Genomic DNA, 13,328 nt, shown 5'->3' with positions numbered 1-13,328 from the left:
GGACTGAGGGGCACGCTGGGGACTGAGGGGCACGCTGGGGACTGAGGGGCACGCTGGGGACTGAGTGGCACGCTGGGGACTCAGGAGCTCCAGAGGCGGAGCACTGAGCTGGCCTGGAGGGCTTCCCAGAGGAGGCTGCAGTGTGTGCGCGGGAGGGGTCAGTGCCAGCAGGTGCCCCTGCAGGGAGGCTGTCAAGATAGTCCAGGGTTGCCTGCTCATCACAGGTCCCCAGCCCCAGTGTCTCAAGCAGGTGACTGTGAACTGAAGTCTGTAGACAGTCTGGTGGGCACAGCTGGGGGGCACAAGTTTGCGTGGTGGCCTCACTGTGCCTCCCAGGTCCTGCTGTGTCACAGACAGAGGGCTTGTGAAACTGGCATTGAACAAGTCTTCGGGGCCATTTTCCAATAGCATGCACTCATTTCACATCTGTGTCCTGTTTGGGACAATTTCTCACACCATTTAACATTTTTTTCAGGTGCTCTTTATTGTCCACTTGATAGGCTGAGCCAATGCACAGTGTCAGCATAACTTTTCCAGGTGCTGGGAAACAGAAAATCATTGACTCATTTCTCTCTGTTAGCTTTATTTCGTGTTCAGGAACTGAACCTGCAGGGTCTCCTAGGCCTGCTTGTTTGCTGGGGTCCTTATGAGTTGCCATTGACCTCTTAGCAATGGGATCTTTACTCATTTATTAAATTCCAGGCTTGAACTCAGAAGAGACCACAGTTTCTCCATTTCAATTTGGCATGTAGTTGGGTCATTTCTATTGGAAGCCCCAAAGGAACAATTAGAGTTGGCCTGATGGGCATTGGAGAGAACAGACACAGTGCCTGGGACGCCAGGCCCTTGGAGTGCCCACCTTCTGCTCACCCTGCCAGACTCCAGCCTGAGAACTGTGATTGTAGAATTACCCCTCACTCACTGAGCAGTTACTCGCTGTGAGCCGACTAGAGTTGAAATGCTTTTAATCTAAGGAGCCCCAGTGCTACAGGGGTTATATGCTGGGCTGTTAACCAGAAGGTGGACAGTTCAAACCCACCAGACCACCCCCTCATGAGAGAAAGCAGAGGCAGGCTCCTCCCAGAAAGCCTGTCAGCCTTGGAAGAGCCGGGCGGAGGGAGGCTGTGGTCGGAATCCACTTGACGGCAGTGGGGAGGTTCATCCTAGGGCCACTTGGGGCTCCCTTGCGGTGGGAAGAATCCTTATTTGGCTGCAAACTGAGAAGCTGGCCTTTCAGACTGACCACAGGACCCTGGATCTGCTCCTGCAAAGGTGGTGGGCTTGAAAACTTGTGGGCAGTTCTCTGTCATGGGGGGTCGCTGAGTCAGAAGCCACTCGAGGCTGCCAGAGGACAGTCCTGAGAAGAAAAGAATAGTTGGAATGCACACACCATTTACTAGTTTCCCCCTCTCCCTTTGTTTCACTATCAGGAAAAAGTATATGAAAGAAGTGTATACAAACGAGCCCACGGAAGAGTACTTCGCACAGTTTAACACGACGAGCCGATGAGACAGCCACGCTCGCCTCTGAAGGCGCGTGTGTACAATAGAGCGGCCTCGGGCGCATCTGCTCGGAACTGCCCTTCAGCGCTGTGCCACCGTGGACATTAAACCTCTCTGACGTGTCCTTTCTTGGAGGAGTGCTCCTTTCTGTTCTAGTCCGCCCGGCGCTGGGCTCTGGGTGTGGCAGGCACAGAGGAAACAGCGTGGCCCCCCAGGGGTCAGCCTGGCAGAGGTGGTGCTGGCACTCAGCCAGTGGGCTACTCAGACTCTGGTCCAGCTGCCACAGTTGGTCACTCTCACAAGTGCTGAGTGTGTGCAGGAGCCCGGGTGGGGCCGCGAGAGAGCTCACCTGGCCACCCAGCTGGTCAGTGGTGCGAAGCTGCTCTGCCCGAGACAGATGGGGCGGTTCAACGCTGTAAGGATTGAGAGTCTGAAAGACAAATACCGTTTTCTTCCATCTGGAGCAAAGACGAGGGAAGGAAAGGGAAGAAACAATTTGTCCAGAGCACCAAGAGACCGCCCAGACCTCAACCTTCAGAACTCTGAGATCAGAAGAGCGAGGCGGTGGCCAGCTACCACCGCTGACCGCCCTGTAAGGACCACGCTGGTGGGTCCTAGAGAGTGGGGAGAAAAATACGAAACCACTCAGAATCACGAAAGGGGCCAGGCTTGTTCTGGTGGGGAACACGAGGGCCCTTCCACACCCGCCTGCAGGCACGTTTCCCCCGCTGGCTCCAGTGTCAGCCGGACAGTAAGTAGACTGTGCTGGAAGTAAGCAGGGGCTCCAGGGAGGTCCTCGCACCTCCCAGCAGCCAACCATTTCATTTCAAAAGGGCAGCGGTTTATTGGGGAGAAAGCTCGGCAGGAGGAGCTAGGGAAAGGGGAGGCGAAGTGGGAAGAGCCCTTGGTGGGGACTGCAACCAGGGTCAGGAATCAAAACGTGTGACTGTGGAAGGGAGAACAGGTTGCTGTGTGAGCTTTCACCTCCATCACAATAATAAAATTTAAAGTCATAATGAAAAAGAAAGGCTTTCTAGTCCAAATTAACTGCCCTCCTCTTGATCCAGACCCACACATGTTCCCAGGACAATGAAGCAGCTGGACAGATGACCAAAGTAGGGTCATGATTCAAACCCAGAATTCAGCTGGAGTGTTGCTGGGGGCCCCAGCGAGTGCTACTAGCAAAACCTGAAAGGGGCTGTCCTGCTCGCTGGCCCCACCCGCCGGCCAGGGAGATCAGGACAACGGTGTAGAGGAGGGCTGCTAGGTGAGCACCTGTGCTGTGCTGTCCAATCGTGTCACACTCTGTGTGTCAAGCTGCTCAGAGCCTCGCCTTCTTCCATGCCAGCGTCACCATCTCTGATCTGCACCAGCCCGTTCTTGGAGTCACTGTGTCGGGGTCCATCTGACTGAGTCTTCCTCCCCGCCCCCCCCCATTCATTCATTGTTGCACTTTCTCCCTGCCCACTCCTCCCCCTCAATTTGCTCTCTTTGAAAAGTAAAAGAGAAAAAAAAATACTATTTTATTTTTGCTGAGTGACATAAATCGGTCACAAAATTTTAATTCTAAGAGCACTATAATGAAAAGCTAAGAAATGGTTTACACACAGAATCTATCATGGATCATTAACAGAGATGAGAAGGAAGGAAAAGTGTTTTACAAATGCTTTCTCACAATCTGTGAGTTATGTTTTCTCTAAACCTAGTCTTTTTAAAATTTATTTCCATTCATTGATTCATTGTTGCACTTTTCACCCTGCCTACCCCTCCCCTCCAGTTTGTTGTTCTCTTTAAAAAGTAAAAAAAATAATTTCATTGTTACACAATCCCTCCCCCCAAGTCCACTCCACTATGCGGCCTTCATTCTGGACTCCTGTCATGACAATAATACCTAATCACATATCCCTTTTAAATAGTTCTCTCATCTGTTTCAATGCAATATACATTATTTATCTCTTCTTTCACAGTCTCCCGTCAGTCCCGTTTTACAACAGTGGCCTTATGCAATTTTGTCCTTTTGTGACTGAGATATTTCACTCAGCATAATGTCCTCCAGGGTCACCCATTTTGTTTAAAACTTAATGAGTTCCTTGTTTTTCAATGCAGCTTAGTTTTCCATCGTGTGACTCTACCAGAGGAGTCTTCCTCTTTTTCTCTGACCCTCCTGACCTTCCCCAGCCTGGTGGCTTTTTTCAGGGCCCAGCTCCTCTTGACCACATGCCCGAAGTATGTGAGACAGAGTTCTACCATCCTTGTCTCCACGGAGCCGTCCGATGGTACTTCCTCCAACACATAAATTTGTTTGTTCTTTTGGCCATCTATGGGATTGTCAGTATTCTTTGCCATGTGAGAAACACTGCTGATACCCAGGGCACTATCTCAGTGCCTCTCAGCAACTGGCCGATGTGTATGACGCCCTGCCCAGGACCATTCCCAGTGGCTCTCCAGAGAGGAGGAGAGCTGGGGTCAGGGCCACTCGGAAAACATTTGAGAAGTCCAATCTCCATTTAGTGAGAGGAGTGGCATCCGCTTCCTAAAGAACATGCCTCCGGAAACCCTATAAACTTTGATGAATGTCGATAGTTGTAGAGGGCCTTCAGGCCTTTTGTTCATAGGGTCGTTATGAGTTGTGCTTGACTTGAAGGCAATCAACAAACAACAACAACAACAACAACAACAAGGCTTTATTAAGTGAATTTGCAAAATTGGGTGCCCAAGCCCAGACAAAGGAACTGGCCAGCGTTCATTTCACTAGTTTTTATCTCCTAGCTTGCGAGTCCCTCCCTGACTACGGGGTGAACAAGCTTCCTGGGTGCCGCCTAAGTCTTATCACTTCTTTTTTAACTCCATCCAGTCCTGTTTGTGTCTACATTCCAGAGCTTTGTGATTTGTCATGGCAGTTAATAGTTTCTGTATCCTTTGGGTCAACTTTCACCTTAGACCTGTTCTTTTTACGATCAGCCTGAATTCTGTTTCTCAAAGCTAACATTTTTTTCTTCCTTTTATAGAAAAAAAAATGTATATTGTGACAGATATATGTGTCACCTCTGTCATTTTCATGTGTACAGTTTTCATGTGTACAGAATTACACTCATCACGTGCAAACATTGTGAAATCATGTGGCCGGTGAGGGGCAGCGGCGTCTGACCACGGATCCCCAGGGGAAGGCCTGCCAACACCACCCCTGCGGCTCCTGTGAGGCCAGAGCTGCCCCTCGCTCCCGTCCACCCCCTGTCAATTCTAACTCTCCTCCCGTTGCTCCTGCTTCTTACTGCTGCGTTGTCTAATTCATTGCAGTGACCACCCAGAAATCACAGCACCCGCAGTTACGGGCAGTCTCTCTCTTTGTTATTTACAGCTTCCGAAAACCCACTGGATGGTCAGCCCTAAGTCGGCTCCAGCTTGACAGCAATGAGTGAAGAGGTTGCAATTCAAGTTGGAAACAGCGGGGGTGCAGTTCTTGGGCTGGGAGAGCTGCTCCTTGGGGTGGCCTCAGGAAGGCCTCTCTGACCTTCAGCTTTGGCCACTGCCCTCTGCTAGTGTTATAAAGCTCTTTTCTGTCAATTCGGTGTGAACCTCTGCCTCCCCCAGCCCCTCATCAAAAATCTGAGGCCCAGGCGCAGGGCGCTGGTCTATGGGACGGTGGGGCTCTTGTCTCCTGCCCACCCATCTCTGGCCCTCCTGCCGCCGCCACCGTGGCTTTGTTTTACTCTGCACACTGCACTCTGTTGCTGGTTGGTTGGGTTTTTATAAATTTTATATTGGTTTACATATAAGAATAAGAACAAGAACAAGAATGGATGCCTTTGAGTTGTAATGCTGGAGAAGAGTCTTGAACATACCATGACTGCCAAGAAAACAAATACGTCTGTCTTGGAAACAGTGAAACCAAGTCTCCCCTTGGAGGCTAGGATTTTGAAACTCCACCTCACTCTGGGCACATGGCCAGGAGAGACTGGTCCTTGTAGAAGGACATCATGCTTGGAAGGGCGGACGGACAGCTCAGGAGAGGGAGACCGTGGATGAGACGGATTGATATAGTAACTGGGGTGATGGGATTGGTGTGTTGGAGTTAGTGAGACTGACTCAGGACTGGGAATGGTTTAGAGCTTCTGTACATCAGGTCGCTATGCATTGCAGGCGACTCACTGGCACATAACAACAATAACATACTGTGACAGGTTTAAAGCAGGAGTGGCATCCACTTCCTAAAGAATGTGCCTCCGGAAACGATGAACTTTGATAAATGTGAATAGTTGTAGAGGGGCTTCAGGCCTTTTGTTCATAGAGGCTCTATAAGTTGTGCTTGACTTGAAGGTAACAACAACAACATTGGTTTACATACAAAATTCATATACATTGTGTTGCACACATTCCTTCATTCACATTGTGCTGCATATGATCATTCTCATAAATTGTCTTATAAAATTAATCACTATTGATCTATGCCCACGATGACCCCATCTTTTCAGGTCCCCATTGGATGTTTCCTAATTCCTTCACCCTCTCCCTCCACCCACCAAACTCTGCGACCTGGTGATAACCCCCTCTCCCCACCCTGCTGCTGCTGCTTTCTTGAAAGTGGTGAGACCCCCATTTTCTGTCTCTCTGCTAAATGAAAGCCTCCAGGGATGGCAGAGTTTATCAGTGTGTTATTGGTTTACACACCTAGTTTGCATGGTCCCTTCGCAAGGTGCCATTGATCTTCCTTACATTCTTGGCAAGCTGTCCAATCCCCTGGGGGAGGCACATCCCCTCCTGTTTGTATAGTCCCACCCACCCTTATGGTAAGAGTCAAAGCCAACAGTTAGGAAAGCAGTACTGAACAACCCACGACAGCATGCCAGCCGGGTCTTCCAGGCAGGGGGCTGAGGCGTTGCCCCCTCGGCGTGCAGCTGAGGAGTCCTGCCAGGCACCCACCTCTACTTGAGCTCAAGCCTGCAGAGGTCCAGCCATGACTGTCCATCCCAATATGCACATCCTTTCACAGCTCAGTCACACTGTGCACAGTCTCTGGGGTCAGTCATCAGACATTCATTACTGAAGGCATGGGATGGCTGGCGGTTTCCTACCCTGTGGTCATGGAGACAGTTGACCAGTCCCTATAGAGGTTAAAGACCCTTTTGCTTGGGAGGGGCCTCAGGGCCTGTCCTTTGTGAACTCCAGCTTACCCATAACCCTGTGGTGGTGGGAGGGGGCCCAGTGGTGGTGGGAGGGGGCCCAGGGTGCTCGGAGCTCCCAACTGACCCAGGCCTGGGAGGGCTCTACCCTCCTGTGGGCCTGAATCCCTGAGCTCACCAGCCCACACCTGTGTGTCCTGAGTTCTGAGATGGGACTGGTTGCTGCCACCCCAGTGTCATCCTCAGAGGAGCACTGTTGGGTATCACTCCAGCTCACCAGTGGACCGGGTCTCCCCTGGGGTCTCAGAGCAGGTGGGATCCACTCATGTTTCTTACGACTGTATGAAAGATCCAGGGAACCTCCAGTAGCAGAGCCCCTCCAGGGGTCCCCTGAGCTTCTCCTGTGGGGCTTTCCAGAGCATTTCCTTTACAGACCCCTCTCTGCCTACCAGTGCCCAAAGGAAGCCTTCCATCCCTGACTGAAGTGGGCTCCATCAGGAGTGCACTCCCCACAGAGTGCAGACCGAGAGAGCAAACGTGAGAAAGGAGAAGCCACTGCCCCTCCTCAGCCCGTTCTCTGAGCAAGAGCTGCCCACTCCCCTCCCTTGGGGACCTGAGGAATGGAGGACACCCAGTCCCCTGGTCCAGCTAATCCCCTTAGGGCATGGAGCACCGACCCCTTTCCAGGAGGAACCCACCTGGATTATGAAACTCCTGTACTGTCCATAAGTAGTGGTGTGGGTGAAAGCTTACAGAGCAAATGCCACTTGACATTTTATGTGTGTCTTATTTGGGATTTCTTTGCAATCCCCTCAAAGTGGCAACCACTCTTCCCACTTTCTGTCTGGGTTCCTGGCTCCCAGATGTCCCTCTGTCCCCTCCTGTGCTTTGTTTTGGGGTGAATGTTGCTCTTACGACCTTGCACTGATTGTACCAATAAGGGCACACTCCTCCCTGGGTCTGCAGCCACCTCGTATGCAGCCTGCCCACTGCTTGGCTGACGGGTGATCCCTGGGTCAATTCCAGGTCTGAAGAGGTCCAAGGGTCACAGTCTCGGGGCTTCTCCAGTCTCTATCAAGTCAGTAAGTCTGGTCCTCTTTGTGATTTTGAATTTTGTTTTCAATCTTCCTCTCACTCCATCCAGGACCTGACACCATCATGGCGTTACATGCCAACAAGTGGATTTTGACTCACAGAGACCCTATAGGACAGAGCAGAACTGCCCCACAGATTTTCCAGGCCAGAATCATCACAAAAATGAATTGCCAGGTTTTCCTCCCATGAAGCGGTGTTGCTGTCCATTCCCCAGCAACAAACAGCAACACCTTGATGAGAGTAAGCACGATGGAGACACGCGGCTCTGGGAGCTATTCAGAGAGTCGATCCAGCTCAAGTTTATTGGGGGTTGCAGGGCACTTATATACGAACATGTGAACAGGAAGGTGGGTAGGGTGGGCTTGCAGATGTGGGACATGGGAATTGGATAGGCGAACCTCAGCCTTGTGTGGACCACTCCCAGCTCAACAGACACAGCAGCCGTCTTCCCAGGTGGTGAGCTTTCTCAAGCCGGTACAGCCAAACACGGGAGCTTTCTCTACCCCGTATTAAAGGCCGTTGGGAGGCTTGCACATATCAGGAGCTTAGGCGATCTGTCCTGGCCAGAGGCCTTCCCTTCCTTCCCAACATTCCCAACAAAGCGGCTGGTGGGTTCACATGACTGATTAGCCTTTCAGTTAGCAGCTGTGTATTTAATCATTGTACTACCACGATGTCTACAGAGATTGATTTGATGGCAGTGGGTTGGTTTGCTTTGTTGTTGTTAGGTTCCCTCGAATCGAGTGTGACTCATGGCGACCCTGTGGACGACAGACCTGGCCCTGGTCCTAGCCTTTGCCGTCCTCATCATCTTTGACCCACATGAGCCCACTGCTGCACTCACTGTGTCCATACACTGACGGTCTGTCTCTCCTTCACTGACCCTCCACCTTTCCAAGCAACAGCCTCTCCTAGCAACATGCCCAGAATAGGAGAGATGAAGCTTCTTCCTCTTTGCTGTCAATGAGTACCCTGGCTCCACTTCCGCCAGACATACCTGTGTGTTCTTTTGGACATCCACAGGATATCCAGCGCTCTTCTCCAGCACCACAGCTCAAAGGCATCAATGATTCTTCCATCGTCCTTAGTCATTGTCCAGCTCTCAGATGTGTTAGTTGGTATGTTTTGTTGGTGGTGTTATTGTTGTTGTGAGTCATTGAGTCGGAGCTGACCCATAGCTGACCTTCTAATGGGTTTTCAGAGGCAGTAATTCACATGGAAAGGGATTCCCCATTTTTCTCCAACAGAGGAGCTGGTGGATTTGAACCGTGTGCCTTTGGGATCACAGCATAGCTTCTTACCACTAGGCCACCAGCATTTATTTTAGGGCTTGTTAATCCTCTCAGCTTTGGCAATGAGGAAGGCACCGAGTGTCATTAAGTCCTGGAAACCACATGTCTCCTGCTCAGCCTCCCACAATCAGTGGGAAATGGATGCAGAGGCCGGTCCTTACAGAAGAGAGAGGGTGGGGCAGCCCTGGGCACAGCCACAGCTGTCAATCACCCACCTCCGTGCTCAGAATCATCAGCCCAAGTCAGAGAGGGACTTGCTTTAATTCTCATTTTGCATGTTTATTAAAATAAGGAAGGGCAAGCTTGAAAACTTCGGACACGTGCGTGTTCTCAGTGCACCCTCTTCTGGTGACCAGGAGCACAACAGATTCCTAGTGGCTGGTCAGTGTCAAGACAATGAATTGTGATGCCAAACTATAGGTTTTCTCTTTTGGCTTCTACTGATTAGTAACCTAAAGGCTGGTGTGGCACAGAAGAAAGGCCTGGCTACCTGCTTTGGGAAAGATTGTTGTTGTTAGTGGCTTCAAGTTGCTCCTGATTCATGGAGACCCCAGAACCACTGTCATTGAGTCCATTCCGACAGGCAGTGGCCCTCCACAGAGTTTCTTAAAGAGATCAAGACGTTTTCTTCTGGGGTGCTGCTGCGAGGATTTGAACCACCAATCTTTAGATGAACAGAACAAATCCATGACAACACTTTGTTTCTGTTTTGCTTTTAAACATCAAACTACTAAGTAGCCCTTCTTTCAAGACAGAAAGAAGGCTGTGGTCAGCATGCCCCACAGATGCAAAGAGGACAAGGCTTCACCTCATGTCCTGCACATATGTTATTGGGAGGGGCCGTCACCCTTGGGGAAGGGGAGGGTCAGTGAAAGGGAGGGGGACCGTCTAAGATGTGGCTGCATTAATGGGCTGAAACCCAGTGAGGAGGGGAAGGGTGCTGCCAGATTGAGGGTGCTGTGCTCTGCTGTACACGGGGCCATTACACGGGGTCAGCAACTTGTCAGCCACCCTCCTTTTCAGGCACTGAGGACAGCCTGAGGGCATCTGCTCCATCTCTCACCATGTTCCCCTGGCTAACAGGCCCAGTCTCCGGTGTCACACACCTTCACGGAAGATATGCCACCTGCTTCTCGTTGTTGATAGATGCTGCTGAGTCCATGCTGACTCATCATAACCACACGTATGACAGGGCGAGATGTCCCATCCTGCGCCATCCTCACCGTCACCTCCAAGCTTCAGTCCGTCTCCCTATCTTTGCTCCTGGGGAGTGTGCTGACGTCACTGACCCTCCGTTGGTTTCCAAGGCTGTAAATCACGTAGGAGGAGACCGCCCACCTTAATCCCTCAGAGCTGCTGGTGCATTCAAACCACCAAGAGGTGCAGCCTCGGGCTGGACATACAATTCCCAGTGGAATCCACCAGAGCGTCCTCATTTCCAGAAACAATCAAGAATCACGCGTCCAGACAGAGCTCTGATTGCCTCAGCCTCACACTTGTCTGTCCACATTCTATCCCTGCTCATGGCAACCCTGTTCTTGTCAGAAACACCAGACTCATTCTTGAGGTTCTTCTTGTATGTCTCACATCCAATCTATCAGCAAACCCTACTGTCCAGACCCCAGATGCATTCCAAAGCCAGCCCGCCTCCTGCTGCCTCCACGACCTTGGCCCAAACCATCACCTCCTGCCTGGATCATTGTGTCCACTTTGACACTGGCGTCCTTGCTGCTGTCCTTTCACTCCAGAAATGTGTTGTGAATTTAACCCTCTTCCAATCAAAAGGGCTTGGGTGGTGCTAAGATAAGGAATTCCACTTCTAACTGAAGGGCTGAGGTTCAAACCCACCAGCTGCCCGGCAGGAGAAAGCTGAGGACACCCTAGTGAAGGTGGAGTGTCAGTGAAAGAGAAAACCCTCAAACAGATGAACTGACACAGTGACTGGAGCGAGGGCTGCTTCAGTGAGGAGGTTAGGGGTGTTGGAGGATGGCACAAGACAGGACGGTGTTCATAGAGGGGCTGGGAGTCATGCTTGACTCGATGGCACCTGGTAACAACAACAACAACTCCATGGAGATGCCAGGAGGAAGTCCTCGTCTGTTCTGCAGGTGAGCTAGGATTGCCCCAGTGGATCTGACTTTCTCCCTGCACTGGTCGTCGGTCACGGCGTCCACACGCGCACCATTTGCCTCTCCTCCGAGACAGTGTAAGCTCTATGCGGACAGGAGCTTGCCTTTATTCCCTGCTGGAAGCTGGCTCTGCAGGTAGCAAGAGAAATGGCCTGGGCTGCAGAGAGAGGAGAGGCCATAAGCCCGGCTGTGAGATGCCCCAGCACCCCTATGACCTCAGCTCCACTTAGAGACTTGCCTTTCTGCACCCCTGTCCCATATCTGGGGTCCAGATGAGAAAAGGATCCCATCTATGAAGTCACCACCTCCCCTGCCTGTCTGTGAACATCTTGCAGACAGATGGAGTGCATTTTAGGGTCTAGAAGGAGCTCCCAGCTCCATAGACCGCAGAAGCAGATAGACTGTGTGAGCAACCATCTCCCCTAATGGGTAACGAAGTAATGGGGGTAGGTGTGTCAGAGACAATAAGACTGGCACAGGATAGAGCAGGATTTAAGGCTGTTGTACACAGGGTCGCTCTGAGTCACAGGCAACTCAACGGCACATAACAACAACAACAACAGGGTACTGGAGTAACTATGACTTTCATTCACACCAAATGAACAAAAGTCCTGGGCCTGATGACAAGAGTGCCACTGAGTGGACTATGGATGACCCATAGTGGTCCTATGAATAACTGGTCTGAACCTTGCCCTATTCTGTGCCTTCCTCATCTTCTCTGATACAGTTGAGCCCACTGGTGCGGTCACTGTGTCAATCCTGGTAGAGGGTATTTCTCTTTATGTTGACCATCCACCTTTCCAAGCATGATGTCTGTGTCTTTTTTTCCCCCCACTGAGATATAACCAAATAAGTATATTCTGAAAATATCTGAAATAGCACCAAAATACTCTGAGTGACTTTCTCTTACACAGATATCATGCATGAAAGCAGTTGTCCAAAATAAAACTCATAAAATAAGTCTGGTATTGTGTAATTCCTCCAGGGATATTATAAACAAAGCCTTAATGAGCCAGGGAATGCTAGAAATTATCATATTATGATAGTAAATCCTGACATATTAGCTTAGACCAAGCATGACATCTACCTTGAGTAGGTACTATTTATCCTTTACTATTAAATTTAGAAAAGATAGCAACTGCAACAGCAACAGAACAGTTAGATAACTTCCCAGAGCTTTCACAGATGCCTATTGCTCAAGCTTCTACTTTTTTTCTAATATTCTTTCTTTTGTATTAATTTTTAAATATTTTTTAGATTTATTATTAATTGCAATGACAATTTACAGGACTTTGGATTTCCATTCACTCATTGTTACACTTTTCTCCTCTCCTAACCCTCCCTCCTAGTACACTACCCTCTTGGAAATTCTTTCATTGTTTTACAATCCCTTCCCCCAGGTCCACTCCACTATGCAGCCTTCGCCGTGATGTCTGTTTCTAAAGGCTGCTTCCTCCTAATAACACACCCAAAGTGTGTGAGACAAAGTGTCACCATCCTTACCTCCAAATAGCACCCTGACCACACTTTCTCCGACATCGCTGCTTGTTCTTTTTTGGCCGTCCATTGGATATTCATTACTCTTCTCCAACACCACAGTTCAAAGGAATGAATTCCTCTTCTGTCATGTTTAGTCCTAGTCCATCTTTCAGATACATGACAAGTAATTGAAAAGACAATGGCTTGGTCTTCAAACTGACATCATTGCTCATTAGCATTTTGGAGATGTCCTTGACTGTAGATTTCCCCAAAGCAACATATCTTTTGATTTCTTGACTACTAACTAGTACTAAAGCTGAAAGTAAGGAATACCAGAAGAATGTCTATTTGTGCTTTATTGACTATGCAAAGGCGTTTGACTGTGTGGATCATGACAAGTTGTGGCTGACACTGAGAAGAATGGGAATCCCAGAGCATTTGATTGTACTCATGCAGAACTTACACCCAGACCAGGGGACTGTTGTGTGAACAGAGCAAGGGAGCACTGTATGATTTGGAACTGGGAAGGGAGTGTGCCAGGGTTTTATTCTCTCTCCATACCTATTCAGTTTTTATGCTGAGCAAATTATCCAGGAAGCTGTACTCTATGAGGAGGAGTGCGGCACCAGGATTGGAGGGAGACTCATCAATAATCTGCATTATGCAAATGACACAACACTGATTGCTGAAAGTGAGGAGGGCTTGAAGCAT

The 13,328-nt window shown here is 49.9% G+C and overlaps 1 protein-coding gene across 1 annotated transcript in view; it reads left to right on the top strand.

The window, feature by feature from the left end:
• RIBC2 (RIB43A domain with coiled-coils 2) overlaps positions 1–1,509 on the top strand; it is a 15,028-nt gene extending 13,519 nt beyond the window's left edge. Inside the window, exon 7 of the mRNA XM_006888032.1 lies at positions 1,431–1,509. Within this exon, the coding sequence (XP_006888094.1) occupies positions 1,431–1,509 (79 nt within the window). The remainder of the gene's footprint in view (positions 1–1,430) is intronic.
• The last annotated feature ends 11,819 nt before the right edge of the window (positions 1,510–13,328 follow it).

The sequence above is a fragment of the Elephantulus edwardii genome, unplaced genomic scaffold (genome assembly GCF_000299155.1).
Source record: "Elephantulus edwardii isolate Elephantulus edwardi_28Jun2011 unplaced genomic scaffold, EleEdw1.0 scaffold00064, whole genome shotgun sequence".
In the NCBI taxonomy this organism is placed as follows: Eukaryota; Metazoa; Chordata; class Mammalia; order Macroscelidea; family Macroscelididae; genus Elephantulus; species Elephantulus edwardii.
This window is presented reverse-complemented; position numbering and strand designations above follow the sequence as displayed.